This window comes from Dreissena polymorpha, chromosome 5 (assembly GCF_020536995.1).
Source record: "Dreissena polymorpha isolate Duluth1 chromosome 5, UMN_Dpol_1.0, whole genome shotgun sequence".
Taxonomy (NCBI): Eukaryota; Metazoa; Mollusca; class Bivalvia; order Myida; family Dreissenidae; genus Dreissena; species Dreissena polymorpha.
Window position 1 is genome coordinate 111586124 of NC_068359.1, and position 16652 is coordinate 111602775.

General features: G+C 35.2%; 1 protein-coding gene across 2 annotated transcripts in view; it reads right to left on the reverse strand.

Moving 5' to 3' along the window:
* Positions 1 to 16652, reverse strand: part of LOC127882247 (filamin-A-like) — a 98756-nt gene that overhangs the window by 46009 nt on the left and 36095 nt on the right. Inside the window, exons 8-14 of one of the 2 annotated variants that reach the window (XM_052430785.1) lie at positions 14815 to 14944; positions 12741 to 12858; positions 10563 to 10694; positions 7412 to 7585; positions 3211 to 3312; positions 1710 to 1736; positions 532 to 651 (exon numbers count right to left, since the gene is read on the reverse strand). In XM_052430785.1, the coding sequence (XP_052286745.1) occupies positions 532 to 651; positions 1710 to 1736; positions 3211 to 3312; positions 7412 to 7585; positions 10563 to 10694; positions 12741 to 12858; positions 14815 to 14944 (803 nt within the window). The remainder of the gene's footprint in view (positions 1 to 531; positions 652 to 1709; positions 1737 to 3210; positions 3313 to 7411; positions 7586 to 10562; positions 10695 to 12740; positions 12859 to 14814; positions 14945 to 16652) is intronic. The other variant, XM_052430786.1, reaches the window with a different exon arrangement.

Genomic DNA, 16652 nt, shown 5'->3' on the forward strand with positions numbered 1-16652 from the left:
CCCACCAATCAGATGTGGCACTTTACACATACCCACCAATAAGATGTGGCACTTAACACATACCCACCAATAAGATAAGGCACTTTACAAATACCCACCAATGAGATGTGGCACTTTACATATACCCACCAATGAGATGTGGCACTTTACAGATACCCACCAATGAGATGTGGCACATTACACATACCCACCAATGAGATGTCGCACATTACACATACCCACCAATGAGATGTGGCACATTAAACATACCCACCAATGAGATGTGGCATATTACAGATACCCCCAATGAGATGTGGCACATTACAGATACCCACGAATGAGATGTGGCATGTTACAGATACCCACCAATGAGATGTGGCACGTTACAGATACCCACCAATGAGATGTGGCATGTTACAGATACCCACCAATGAGATGTGGCATGTTACAGATACCCACCAATGAGATGTGGCATGTTACAGATACCCACCAATGAGATGTGGCACGTTACAGATACCCACCAATCAGATGTGGCCCTTTAGAGATACCCACCAATGAGATGTGGCGTATTACAGATTGTGCCATCCTGCATGCTATACACACGGACGTCTGCAGTGTCCCCGATGTACAGGTCTATAGGGCCACCTGTCAGGTAGTCTATCTGCCAATCACCTGGTGAGAATTAAAGGATAAAACATAAATAGTTGTTATTTGGAAAACTGATTTTTCTGCCAATTTACATGCGGTACAAAAATGGATGACAGTCATATCTATTTTGTACCAAGTTAGTTTAGTACCAAGCAAGAGTTATTAAGTTTCAAGTTGATACCACTGTAAGTTTTCGAGATATGATAAGGACAAAACTTCAGTACAAAAATAAATAAAGGGCAATAACTCTAAAAATATTGGAGCGAGAGTAACAGTTATTGTCCACTGCACTTCCCAAATGAGATCAAACTACCTAATAAAAGTTGACAACTTCTTCAATTTTTTAAATATTTAAATTTGAATACCACAATTATCAAAGGGCATGTTGTTATATTATGTACAAGTTGAAAATGAGGCAGAACTTGGATAATTTTTAACCTAGGATGAACACAATGGCACATGCAAAACTTCATATTATGAGGAACAATTCCTGCAAGTTTGAAATACGGATGTTCAAAAATTGTAGATGAAATACTCGGGACAATTTTTGGTCACCAGCTAGATGGACAAACAGAAAGACAAACAGACATTGATGGCAATTACAGTATTCCCCCCTTTTCTACATGGTGGTGGGTATTAACATACATGGCAGAATTGAAGATCAGCAATAATTAGAGCAAAGGTCAACATAGACTTATACAAACACTGTTGAGGTCACTTCCAGGGTAAGGACCTGTCTTTGGTATCAAAGGAAAGACATTAGGGTTGCACCCTGACAGAGGATCAATAAGAACTATCAACTACACTGGATATTTTGTAGTGAACACATGTACGAAGTGGTAACATGGTAGAAAAAATGTACTTAAGCCAGTATATTTTGTAGTGAACACATGTATGAAGTGGTAACATTGTAGAAAAAATGTACTTAAGCCAGTATATTTTGAAATGAAAACCTAAACACGTAGATTTTTTGGTACACAGAATACTAACATGTAAAAGTCATTTTGAAGTGAATGCTAACACCAAGCAGTAATTTTGGAGTGAAAACCTACACCAAAAGTCAGTTTGTATTTAATACTTACATAGATCAATCTGTTTGTAGTTAACATCTATATAAGGCAATTATTTTTCAGTAAATACCTACATCAAATATCATAGTTTATAATCACGAAGAAGTTATTTTGCAGAGAAGAACGACCTTATCCGTATATTTTGTAGAGAAAACTTACATGTAGTGCTTATTCAATAATGTGCACCTACAAAAAGCAGTTTTTTTGTAGTGAATACCTACATAAAGCAGATATTGTGTAGGGAATACCTATATGAAGCAGATATATTGTAGTGAATACGTACATGCAGCACTTATTTTGTAGTGAATACCTACATGTAGCAGTTATTTTGAAGTGAATACCTACATGTAGCAGTTATTTTGAAGTGAATACCTACATGTAGCAGTTATTTTGTAGTGAATACCTATATGAAACAGTTATTTTGTAGTGAATACCTACATGAAGCAGTTATTTTGTAGTGATTTTGTAATGATTACTTACATGAGGCAGTTATTTTGTAGTGAATATAGACATGAAGCAGTAGTTTTGTAGTGAATACCTACATGAAGCAGTTATTTTGTAGTGAATACCTACATGTAGCAGTAGTTTTGTAGTAAATACCTCCATGAAGCATAAATTGTGTAGTGAATACCTACATGAAGCAGTTATTTTGTAGTGAATACCTACATGAAGCAGTTATTTTGTAGTGAATACCTACATGAAGCATACATTTTGTAGTTGATACCTACACTACCAGATATTTTGAAGTGAATACCTACATGAAGCAGTTATTTTGTAGTGAATACATACACAAAGCAGATATTTTTTAGTGAATACCTACATAAAGCAGTTATTTTTAGTGAATACCTATATAAAACAGCTATTTTGTAGTAAATACCTACATAAGCCAGATATTTTGTAGTGAATACCTATATGTAGGAGTTATTTTGTAGTGAATACCTACATGACGCAGATATATTTTGTAGTGAATATCTACATGAAGAAGTTATTTTGTAGTGAGTACCTACACCAAGCAGTTATTTTGTAGTGAATACCTACACAAAGCAGTTATTTTGTAGTGACTACCTACACCAGCATATATTTTGAAGTGAATACCTACATGAAGCAGTTATTTTTTAGTGAATACCTACATGAAGCAGTTATTATTTTGTAGTGAATACCTACATGAAACAGTTATTATTTTGTAGTGAATACCTACATGAAGCAGTTATTATGTAGTGAATACTTACATAAAGCAGATATTTCATGGTGAATACCTACATGAAGCAGATATATTGTAGTGAATACCTACATGAAGCAGATATTTTAAAGTGAATACCTACATGAAGCAGTTAGTTTTTAGTGAATACCTACATAAAGCAGTTATTTTGTAGTGAATACGTACATGAAGCAGATATTTGTAGTCAATACCTACATGAAGCAGATATATTGTAGTGAATAAATACATGAAGCAGTTATTTTGTAGTGAATATCTATATGAAGCATTTTTTTGTACTAAATAAAATGTACGTACATGAAGCAGATATTTTGTAGTGGTCGTGGTGGGGTTTCATAGAGGTGGAGAAGACGGCCTGTCTGTGCAGCTCCTCTACACCTGGACCTATTGGGACATCACCTAGAATCAACAATCAGGGACCTGTCTTATTAGAGATCTATTGGGACATCACCTAGAATCAACAATCAGGGACCTGTCTTATTAGAGATCTATTGGGACATCACCTAGAATCAAGAATCAGGGACCTGTCTTATTAGAGATCTATTGGGACATCACCTAGAATCAACAATCAGGGACCTGTCTTATTAGAGATCTATTGGGACATCACCTAGAATCAAGAATCAGGGACCTGTCTTATTAGAGATCTATTGGGACATCACCTAGAATCAAGAATCAGGGACCTGTCTTATTAGAGATCTATTGGGACATCACCTAGAATCAACAATCAGGGACCTGTCTTATTAGAGATCTATTGGGACATCACCTAGAATCAAGAATCAAGGACCTGTTTTATTAGAGATCTATTGGGACATCACCTAGAATCAAGAATCAGGGACCTGTCTTATTAGAGATCTATTGGGACATCACCTAGAATCAAGAATCAAGGACCTGTCTTATTAGTGATCTATTGGGACATCACCTAGAATCAAGAATCAAGGACCTGTCTTATTAGAGATCTATTGGGACATCACCTAGAATCAAGAATCAAGGACCTGTCTTATTAGAGATCTATTGGGATATCACCTAGAATCAAGAATCAAGGACCTGTCTTATTAGAGATCTATTGGGACATCACCTAGAATCAAGAATCAGGGACCTGTCTTATTAGAGATCTATTGGGACATCACCTAGAATCAAGAATCAAGGACCTGTCTTATTAGAGATCTATTGGGACATCACCTAGAATCAAGAATCAAGGACCTGTCTTATTAGAGATCTATTGGGACATCACCTAGAATCAAGAATCAGGGACCTGTCTTATTAGAGATCTAACACCATTTTTTCTAATGAGCCTGAACTACGATGTTTAACAATCTATGTTCTTGGTTAAACAATGTATGTTCCTGGTTAAACCATATATGTTCCTGGTTAAACCATATGTGTTCCTGGTTAAACAATGTTCCTGGAATGAGGGTGAATTCAAAAAATATTCTTAGGACATTAACAAAACTACTGAAATTTAATTCATCATAGATGTTTATACTTTGCATTAACACTTCTTTAACTATTGTACACATATGTTAGCATGCACACAATTATTATACTTGTTCTAGCAGCTCAACTGATATAAATCAGACTGTTGTATCCGATTGAAAAATGTTCAATAGATACAAAAGTCAAATGCATTTACATTATTTACTCAAGCTTTATATAGTGTTAAATACTTTCAGAGGCGTGGATTGTTTTGTGGAAATCATTTAAGTGTTACATAATTTTTTACATTATAATGAGTGAAAATATTATTGAAAATTAAAGCAAAGGGTGCAAAATAAAATCTAAATGTTTTAGTAAACCTGTAATAATTACTGCATGTATACCAACATAGTAACTGCCTATTAAAGAAATAAACCAATACATGAATAAGAATATTATATTATGTAAGATTATATATTATATTTGTAATAAAATACAATAATGAAATAAGTACACTTAACAATATATATCTGCATTAATAAAAACTAATACTTCTAAAACATATCAGGCCACCCGTATACATGTTTTAAAGTTGGGTTACAATATTTCAGGTGTTATATGGAATAAGTTGGGCTAAGGTAATGAGCACACATATCAGTGAAATTAAGAATGTTACAAACCATACATTCATACAGTGAATTATGTTTTGTTAGACTGTTAACTGTTTTTGCTAACAGCAGTGCAGCTCTAATTTATAGTTATGAAATATGTGAATTATGCAGAAAAAAACACTTTTTAACAAATATTTGAAACACTAGTGATAAATATGCCTGTAAAAACTATAGTTTAAATACCAGTCTTAACAACAATGACAAATAATAAATTTTCAATCACAGACAATGTTTGTAAATATAGATTTGCAAAAAAAATGTAGTAAACAAATGCACAGAAAAATTACAGGGTGATAATGAATAACAAATTTAACAAATAATTCTTTAAATTCTCTGAATAGAGCTGCACTGTATATAAAATGAATACCATTTAACTCCAATGCAACAAAGCAACATCTGTCACCATTAGTAGACACTAATTTACTGCATTGTTGCATGGAGGTTAAACCAACATATGACCAGTCTACCTGTTTCATATATCTCAGAGTAATCGAGTATCCCTGAAAACAGAACACACAGCATAACACTTGCCTGCACACTGCACACACAAACAAACAATATCAGTCAAAAACAGCCCTTACTGTTTTTAATGAACAATCAGCAGTCCTTACTGTAATTAATGAATAATCAGCAGTCCTTACTGTAATTAATGAATCAGCAGCCCTTACTGTAATTAATGAATAATCAGCAGTCCTTACTGTAATTAATAAATAATCAGCAGCCCTTACTGTAATTAATGAATAATCAGCAGCCCTTACTGTTATTAATGAACAATCAGCAGCCCTTACTGTAATTAATGAATAATCAGCAGCCCTTACTGTAATTAATGAATCAGCAGCCCTTACTGTAATTAATGAACAATCAGCAGTCCTTACTGTAATTAATGAATAATCAGCAGCCCTTACTGTAATTAATGAACAATCAGCAGTCCTTACTGTAATTAATGAATAATCAGCAGTCCTTACTGTAATTAATGAATCAGCAGTCCTTACTGTAATTAACGAATAATCAGCAGCCCTTACTGTAATTAATGAATCAGCAGCCCTTACTGTAATTAATGAACAATCAGCAGTCCTTACTGTAATTAATGAATAATCAGCAGTCCTTACTGTAATTAATGAATCAGCAGCCCTTACTGTAATTAATGAATAATCAGCAGTCCTTACTGTAATTAATGAATAATCAGCAGCCCTTACTGTAATTAATGAATAATCAGCAGCCCTTACTGTTATTAATGAACAATCAGCAGCCCTTACTGTAATTAATGAATAATCAGCAGCCCTAACTGTAATTAATGAATCAGCAGCCCTTACTGTAATTAATGAACAATCAGCAGTCCTTACTGTAATTAATGAATAATCAGCAGTCCTTACTGTAATTAATGAATCAGCAGCCCTTACTGTAATTAATGAATAATCAGCAGTCCTTACTGTAATTAATGAACAATCAGCAGTCCTTACTGTAATTAATGAATAATCAGCAGTCCTTACTGTAATTAATGAATCAGCAGCCCTTACTGTAATTAATGAATAATCAGCAGCCCTTACTGTAATTAATTAACAATCAGCAGTCCTTACTGTAATTAATGAATAATCAGCAGTCCTTACTGTAATTAATGAAACAGCAGCCCTTACTGTAATTAATGAACAATCAGCAGCCCTTACTGTAATTAATGAACAATCAGCAGCCCTTACTGTAATTAATGAACAATCAGCAGCCCTTACTGTAATTAATGAACAATATGCCTTTATAATTTCAAAAACTTGATACACTCAGAGAGACAGATATTTTTTATGTGCTTTTATTAGTCAGAACACATAAAGCACTGTCCTAGAGTGAAAGAACACTGGCCCAAAGATAAAAGAACACGAACTCAAGGTGGAAAAACACTGGTCCAAAGGGGAAAGGACACTGGACCTAGGATTAAAAAGAAAGCTGAACCCAGGCAAATAAACACTTTACCACAGGTTAAAGAACAATTGAACCTAGGGAAAAGATAACTGGACCCACAGTTAAATAACTCTGGACTCCCAGGTAAAAGTACAATGGCCCCCTGTTTAAAGAACATGTACCCAAGGTCAAAGGACACTGAACCCAAGGTAAACAAACTCGGCACTACCATGTAAAAGTACAATGGCCCCCCTGGTAAAAGAACATGTACCCAAGGTCAAAGGACACTGCACCTAAGGTAATATAATATGGATCCCAGGCAAAAGAACACTTGACCCTTAGTAAAAGAACATCGGACCCCATGTAAAAGAGCACCTGGACCACAGGTAAAAAGCACTTACAAGAGAGGCTCAAGGCCCCAAAACTCAAGCACAATAATAAAGAACCCAAACCCATACTAAAAGAACGCTGGTACCAGAACAAAAAAAGTTCTCACAATTAGAACTGTTTGTCTCTCCACTCACCTCTAATCTCAGCCTTGTTATAGCTGACGGCTATTTTGTAGGGGCCCGCTGACAGTGGTGTGAAACTGGCTGTGTACACCTGGTGCTGGGACTCCTTAAGACTACACAATACTGACCGGCCCTCTGTGCTCACGTCTACCTCAAGTTTACCTTTACCAGCCTGGGAAGCGTCAACTTAAATACAAAAAAACAAATATTCTTGCATTTGACTTCATGTTACATTGCGGGATCACGCTATATTATCATTATGGAAAAGGGAGACAATTTACAAATTTGAGGATTGCTCTGGGAAAATGGGGTTACTACGGTTACTACAGGTAGTTGTCACAGGTTAGCCTTTGCAGTCTGCAAACCTGGGACAACACTTTAAGTACATGCATGAAACCTAGGACAACACTTTAAGTACATGCATAAAACCTGGGAAAACACTTTAAGTACATGCATAAAACCTGGGACAACACTTTAAGTACATGCATAAAACCTGGGACAACACTTTAAGTACATGCATAAAACCTGGGACAACACTTTAAGTACATGCATAAAACCATGTTTAAACAGAATGAGGCTCATAAATATGTGTCAAAGTATTAATTTATAATTAATAATAATTAAACATTTCTGTGACATAGGAAAAATTACATACTTGTTTTGCATCACCAATACGTCCAACTTAATTTGTTACAAGTTTTATGAAACCCCAAAACACCAGAAAGTGTAATAATACTAAACTCTACCGCTTGTCACTATAGAAAGTGAGATATGATAATGGACAATAACAGCATGTTAGTAAAAGAATGTATGAATTATTTAATGGTAATTGGATGGTCAGTCTGTCCCATTCAGTATGGCCAGCTGACCATTACAATGACCAGCAGCTACAAGTAAACTCTGACCGATTACCCATAGAGAGTGAAAATGTCAAAATTGAAGATTACCACATTCAAAATAATTGCTGATCCATGAAATACAGTAAGTTTCATTTGAATAAAAATTAACAGTAAATTATCAGTGAAATCAGAAAAGCAATTGCTCAATGCTTTTTCTCACTATTAGGGGAATATGACCTATTATTATGAAATTGGGAATTTAAGTTTCAATTTACTTAAAACGGGGAGAAAAGCATTATTATTTTAATAATAATACAACGTGAATACAACTAAAAAAAAATAACACATACATAATAGTTAAATTGATAAAACAACTTCAAAATACTTAATTTCAGGACACATCATTTGTCTTCATCTAAAATCTGTAATTCAAACGCACTTGAAAAATAAATTAATTATATTATTATAAAATTAACATATACTATTGGTCCCCTTATTAAACATAAGCATGTAAAAAACAGTTAATAAAATAAGTACAGGATTATAAGAAATAACCACATATCTATTGGTTTTATTGGAAGTTCTTTGAATTAATTCAATTATTATTGAACAAGAGATGTGTTTGTCAGAAACACAATGCCCCCTTCTGCGCCACTTTGAAGCCATATATTTGACCTTTGACCTTGAAGGATGACCTTGACCTTTCACCACTCAAAATGTGCAGCTCCATGAGATTAACATGCATGCCAAAGCATAGAAGTTAAGAGCATTTTTCGAAACCTAAACGCGAAACCTAAACACAAAGTGTGACGGAGGACAGACGGACGGACGGACAGACGGACGGATGGTCAGATCACTATATGCCCTCCTTCGGTGGCATAAAAATAATTAGTGAATATAAAACATTTAGCTTGTTACTGTTTACAAACCCAAATACTATTTAGAAACAAGAAAACTAAAAAATATTGAAAGAACCACATTACAACCTATGTTGTGGTTAATTGAAAGTAAATAGAATCAAATTGTTGAGAAATATTTTAGTTTATTAAAAGACATCTTTCTGGCAAAAGCTTGGTTATTTTTAATACAACAATGCTAAAACTTACATTTAGTGCAGACAATTTCCACTGCTGATAATGAAATCAATTAAAATAAAAGAAACATGTGAGTCTTCCCTTGATACAATTTATTCAACTATTTTTTATGTTCATAGAAGTGGCAGTAATAAAACAATAATAATGATAGTACTTTTTTTTTAAATATTATTTTTCAAATAAATAATTGCAAATAAAAACGGAGCTTTTTTCGAAATGTTACTCAAAAATTCCCCCCACCATTTTATTGGCTATGTTCAAGGGCAAGGAACTCAGCTGGGTGTGGATCACTATAGGGATGAAAAAGGTGCCTTGTACATGCCATATTTAAATTTTCAATTTAATTCATTGAAAATAATGCAATTTTGTGCCTTAAATAATAAATACATACAAACTAATAGACAAACACCCATTAACTGACAAAATGACTATTTTCTATCCCTCCCTGCTGGGTACGAAATAAACACACATAACATATGACTGTTACAGATGTCATTGATTTTTATGGTTAACTTATGAGGTTTGCAATGCATGTTGACCTTGAAGCCTGTGCAAGGTCATACAAGAGAGGTAACAGTTAACTTTGTTAACTAACTAAAACGTATATGTTTTGCCAGTTCTACTGGCCCTGACATATGAGATATCCCCAGCACTGAATGCAATGGAGGTCAAGGTTCACCATGGCTTTTCACAGTTCAACTTGGGTGTGCCATTGAGGCTGGGCTTGACCTTTAGGGACAAAAAATTGAATGCAAAAGAGGCCAAAGTTACCATGGCAAGTGACAGTTAAACATATGAGATGTTCTCATCATGTAAGCATTGACCTTACAAAGTTTACTAAGGCATTGTATTATGGGGTGTGCAACTCATGCATTCCTTGATATGATAGGTGTCAAACAATTGAATTCAACAGCAGTAAATGGTAACTCATTTGTTAAATAAATAAGGTTTGCCAGTCAAACTTGCATCCAGACCAGTGATTTTGGACTGTGAGGAGTAACACAGAGGTCAAAGTGAACTACTGCAAATATTAAACCGAACTTAAGACCTATGACACAAACTTTATTGAGATCACACACAATATTTTATGGATGGAAGAAGTAACTATAGTGCAACTCACTGTTGAAGTGACACCAGTCACAGGAAAATTGCCCTTGACACCCATGTTGACTATCATTTTAAAAGCTAAAACACATTTAATATATGGTAAAAGTTACTATGGCAACTCACTGTTAAACTTGTGTGGTGTGCCAGTCATGCTGGCTTTGAGACCTGTAACCTTGACCTGTGAGGGGTCACACACGTTGACCAGGCAACTGTCCACCTGCTGGTTGTTCACGGTCAAGGTCACCTTCCATTCTCCTAGAAAAGAAAAATAATTAAAATTATATAGCCACTTTCATAATTCTAAAAAATATAAGATGTTTTCATTTTGATAAAATTTATTTGCAGACGATCACTTTCTGTTGTTAACTAATGTGCTAATGGAAGTTTCTCAAAAATCAATTAATGCAGATTTATACTAGCTTCCATTATTATATAATAAGAAATATCAACAGAAACTAAAGCATTATGTTTACATAATCCCTTGAAAAGATTTTAAGAACAAACATAAAATCAACATTTGAAGTTACACCAGAAATATTTCATATGATATCGTTGATCCTGAAGAAAAGATATCATATTCTATGATGTGTTTTAATTTCAGGTATAGTGGTAAAGAATACATTTTCTAGCATAGATTTGTAATATTTTTCATGATACCAAGTATAACAAATTGACTTTTAACTAAATGGGCAAGCTCTGATAAAACTGCTCATATTTCATCCTACTTTCCCAGAGCAAGGCTCATATTTCATCCTACTTTCCCAGAGCTAGGCTCATATTTCATCCTACTTTCCTAGAGCAAGGCTCATATTTCATCCTACTTTCCCAGAGCAAGGCTCATATTTCATCCTACTTTCCTAGAGCAAGGCTCATATTTCATCCTACTTTCCCAGAGCTAGGCTCATATTTCATCCTACTTTCCCAGAGCAAGGCTCATATTTCATCCTAGTTTCCCAGAGCAAGGCTCATATTTCATCCTACTTTCCCAGAGCAAGGCTCATATTATATCCTACTTTCCCAGAGCAAGGCTCATATTTCATCCTACTTTCCCAGAGCAAGGCTCATATTTCATCCTACTTTCCTAGAGCAAGGCTCATATTTCATCCTACTTTCCCAGAGCAAGGCTCATATTTCATCCTACTTTCCCAGAGCAAGGCTCATATTTCATCCTACTTTCCCAGAGCAAGGCTCATATTATATCCTACTTTACCAGAGCAAGGCTCATATTTCATCCTACTTTCCCAGAGCAAGGCTCATATTTCATCCTACTTTCCTAGAGCAAGGCTCATATTTCATCCTACTTTTCCAGAGCAAGACTCATATTTTATGCTACTTTCCCAGAGCAAGGCTCATATTTCATCCTACTTTCCCAGAGCAAGGCTCATATTTCATCCTAATTTCCTAGAGCAAGGCTCATATTTCATCCTACTTTCCCAGAGCAAGGCTCATATTTCATCCTACTTTCCTAGAGCAAGGCTCATATTTCATCCTACTTTCCCAGAGCAAGGCTCATATTTCATCCTACTTTCCCAGAGCAAGGCTCATATTTCATCCTACTTTCCCAGAGCAAGGCTCATATTATATCCTACTTTACCAGAGCAAGGCTCATATTTCATCCTACTTTCCCAGAGCAAGGCTCATATTTCATCCTACTTTCCTAGAGCAAGGCTCATATTTCATCCTACTTTTCCAGAGCAAGACTCATATTTTATGCTACTTTCCCAGAGCAAGGCTCATATTTCATCCTACTTTCCCAGAGCAAGGCTCATATTTCATCCTAATTTCCTAGAGCAAGGCTCATATTTCATCCTACTTTCCCAGAGCATGGCTCATATTTCATCCTACTTTCCTAGAGCAAGGCTCATATTTCATCCTACTTTCCCAGAGCAAAACTCATATTTCATCCTACTTTCCCAGAGCAAGGCTTATATTTCATCCTACTTTCCCAGAGCAAGACTCATATTTTATCCTACTTTCCTAGAGCAAGGCTCATATTTCATCCTACTTTCCCAGAGCAAAACTCATATTTCATCCTACTTTCCCAGAGCAAGGCTCATACTGGGTATTTCATCCTACTTTCCCAGAGCAAGGCTCATATTTCATCCTACTTTCCCAGAGCAATGCTCATATTTCATCCTACTTTCCTAGAGCAAGGCTCATATTTCATCCTACTTTCCCAGAGCAAAACTCATATTTCATCCTACATTCCCAGAGCAAGGCTCATATTTCATTTCTACTTTCCCAGAGCAAGACTCATATTTTATCGTACTTTCCCAGAGCTAGGCTCATATTTCATCCTACCTATTTCATCAGCTCCAAACTGTGCATGGTACATGCCGTCCCCGTTCATCTTGATAAGGCGCCCAGTCGGTGACTGCGCCTCCAACTTGATGTCATCTGGTGTTACAGTTGTGTGGGACTGAACAATAAACAAGGAGCATGTCAAGCTGCCATAAATAAACATTATGACTGGAAATTATATAATAGATAGCAGTACTTTTTTATATTATATTATATTTTTATGTTATTTGGCCCGATTGCTAGTGCAAAAAAGTCGTGTGTTTTTTTAATGAAATGCATCATTTAGTTACTTTCCCTATGCAGCTCTATACGTTGACCCAAGGTTTACAATGTATACTAAGCCTCTAAACCTATAAGTTTGTGCACCTTAAATTTCAATGGCATATCTTTCATGAAAAATCATAAGACAATAACTAAACTTGATATATACTTTATTATTTATCTTTTGTTTAACAAATAAAGAGTGAAATATGTTGGTTGACAAATAATAATAATGGAATTACGTACCTTTAAACATTCATGTATATGGTAGTCTGCGTCGCACAGAATTACCCTATAAGATCGTGCACCGATTTTGATGACATCACAGCGAGGCCCTGGGATGTGTTTATAATAGCCGATATATGTTTTTGTGAATATGTGTTAATTTGTATTAAATATGTGTTGTTTTAGATGAATTTCGTGAATAAACTGTATTGAAAATAATGGTTTTAACAAAACTGGTCCTCATAAAAGCGAAATATGAATTTTGATAACTGTATTCAGAGGTCTAGATAAAGTGTATTTACTAACGGAAAATAGCTAAATAAAATTCTATTCACAATGGGGGCATAAAAGGCTGTCACCCCTTCTAATGACCGTTGTTTTGTGACAAAATCCCAAATTGACGCAGTGAGAACCGTTATCGCAATTGGCCGGACATGATCTTAACGAATGGTCTCGTGTCATCATTTGGGGGTAAAATTTTCCGCATACACAGCATACTTTAATCGTATTGTAATGCAAAGTACAGAGAGCACAATACAAATTCGAGACGGGCCTCCAAGGGAAACTACTTTTACAACATTTTACGATCAAAACATTGACAAACATAGCCGTCTGGTGAAGGAAATGTGCAGAATTTAAACAATGTTTAGGCTATTTCTTTGGAACGAGGTCAGAAAAACGGACCATTTATATCATATTTATTATTTTTTCCTCATGATTGTTGTCTTATCGGCTGTGGAAATTCTCGCGTTACAAAAGTGAACAGTGGTCCGGCACGTGCGTTCGAATGTTGCTTAGAAGTTTACGTCATTCAAAAGTACACGATCTTATAGGGCTGCACGAAGTTATAGGAATAGAGGATACTATTGAAAACACTCATTCTCAACTTGTTAGTAAAATATGAAATACAGCAATTTGCCAAGTTTATTCAAAATGACACATTTTTTCTCAATCCCAAAAGCCCACCAGCCCCATTCCCAAAATGATGGAAACACACTTGAAAATCTTTGATGCCACCTGTTATCACACTCTTGTGTCACATGGAAACACACTTGAAAATCTGTGATGTCACCTGTAATCACACTCTTGTGTCACTTAATATTTCACAAAAGTCAAGTCACTAGCTTTGATACATGTTTTAGTCAGAGAAAATAAATAATGTAATGATAATAGACTTTGTCATATGGAACATACAGCAAGGCTTCTTTCAAGTGTCAAATAAAGGCAAGAATATTGACAATGACATCATCTTAAGATAACATGGGTTCGGAACAGACCATCCATTTCAAACAGTACCACATTCAGGTGGTATGTGAACTATAAACCATGAGGACATTTGGTAAATCAGGCCTCTGAACAGTTTCCATTCAATGTACCAATGATTATTAAACACTACCGCTTTGTTATACAAAACATTTTAAAGATATAAAGCATTGAAGGGACACATGTTTGTAGTTTTCAATAAAAAGTAAAAGCAATTATCTCCCTTTGACAACATTTCTCTGGCTTTTGATGGAATCTTGCCAATATAAGTAAGTTTACAATTTTGATGAGACACACGCCCACACACATGTATAAGTGTACATACAGTGGTATAGATGATGATGCCGTCAGAGTAGGTATCCTTCTTGACGCCCTCTGTAGCCCCGACGGGCTGGCGCTGTTTGCGCCGTATTGACGGCGTTCGTACCAGAGTGTACTCCATCTGCCGTCTCTCACTGAAAAGTAGAAACAAGTCAAATAATATCAAGGGAATCAGGAGTGTTATTTACCAGGCAAATCTGCCAACACACTTTGTTAACCATTAAATTGAATATGCTTAAATAGGCCATTGCACATTTTGGTTAATTGACAAAATTATAAAAAGTTGTTTCAGATTCGCAAATTTTCGTTTTAGATATGTTATTTGTGAGCAAATAGTGATACTGAACATTAACCATGCTCTAAAATATCCATTATATGCATCTTTTGACGACTTAAAAACCTGAAAATTATTAAGTGTTGCAACACGAAACAATTTAATAATTTGGAAAGTTCTGTTGTTGCAGTTATATTTTGTGAAGCTGCGAGGATTGCTTATATAAAGTAAACAAGAGGGCCTGAAAGGCCCAAAGTCGCTCACCTGAGATAAGAAGATATTATTGGGACAAATCTTCTGACCAAGTTTCACAAAGATCGGAAAATAAATGTGGCCTCTAGAGTGTTAACAAGGTTTTACTATAGCCATATAAGGAACAAGGCTATTGTCAAGCAATATGGTCCCCTACCGGCTCCAAAATTTGTCAGAAATTCCACATTTTTCTCTTTTTTTTGGTTGCCATAGCAACCACAATTTTTGATGAAGGAACAAAATGAAATGACGTGCATAATGTTAAAGTTATCGCAGGATCCAGAAAACCACCATTTTCAGCAGTATTTCTAGTCTACCGTAATTACTCTATGTTTTCGGACACTTGAAAATAATTAATTTTTTTCATATCCATAAACTTAGATATGAAAAATATTTACAAAATACAGGTGTCCAAAAACTTAGAGTCGAAAATTGAAGTGTCTAAAAATAGTGTCAATTGTATCAACGACTATCGGTTATAGAAGGCGCTTGTAAAATACCATGCCATATAGTATAAATTACAGTTATATATGTTTGCACTGCATTTTAATTAATGTTAAATGCTTAATTCGTTTGACAGAAAGTTACTACAAGGGTGTACTTTGACCAACAAGTTCAAAGATGAGCATATGATGTACCGATACTCGCTAGTATGAACCTGTAATTAATGAAATAAAAAAGCAAATTAAGAATTCTGTGTTTGTTCATTTCCGATAGTTGTTGTTACACCTTCCATTGTTCGTAAAACTTGCAATAGGGTGCATCACACTTTGAAGCGTTTAGTACTAGTATTTGTCATAGTTATTTTACTGAGAAGGGGGTATTATAAGTACCATTGCAGTAGATAATTGAACTGTTAATTAGCACTACCCCTGGTAATTGTCATAACCCTTATGCTATCGGGCCAAACCATTGTCTAATACCGGTTTACAAGGTTATTTACCCAATAACGCAAATGTAATGGTCCGTTGCACCTGCCATGGTTTATGATGTTAATCTGGTTGTAAAACCCCATGATCAAAGTGTCATTAGATATCGAAAACAGGACCGAAATTTGGTAAAATAGCGCTGAAAAATATACTGTCCGAAAACTTAGAGACATTAATTATGGACGAAAACTCATGTGTCCGAAAAATAAGTCACAAAAAATAATTATTTTTGCTTTAAAAAAAGGGGTGGCTGAAAACTTAGAGTGTCCGAAAACATAGAGTAATTACGGTATTTGTTGCCATAGCAACCAGAATTTCTGACAAAGGAACAAAATGAAATGAAGTGCATAATGTCCATATTGCCATCTATCTATGTTTCAAGTTTCA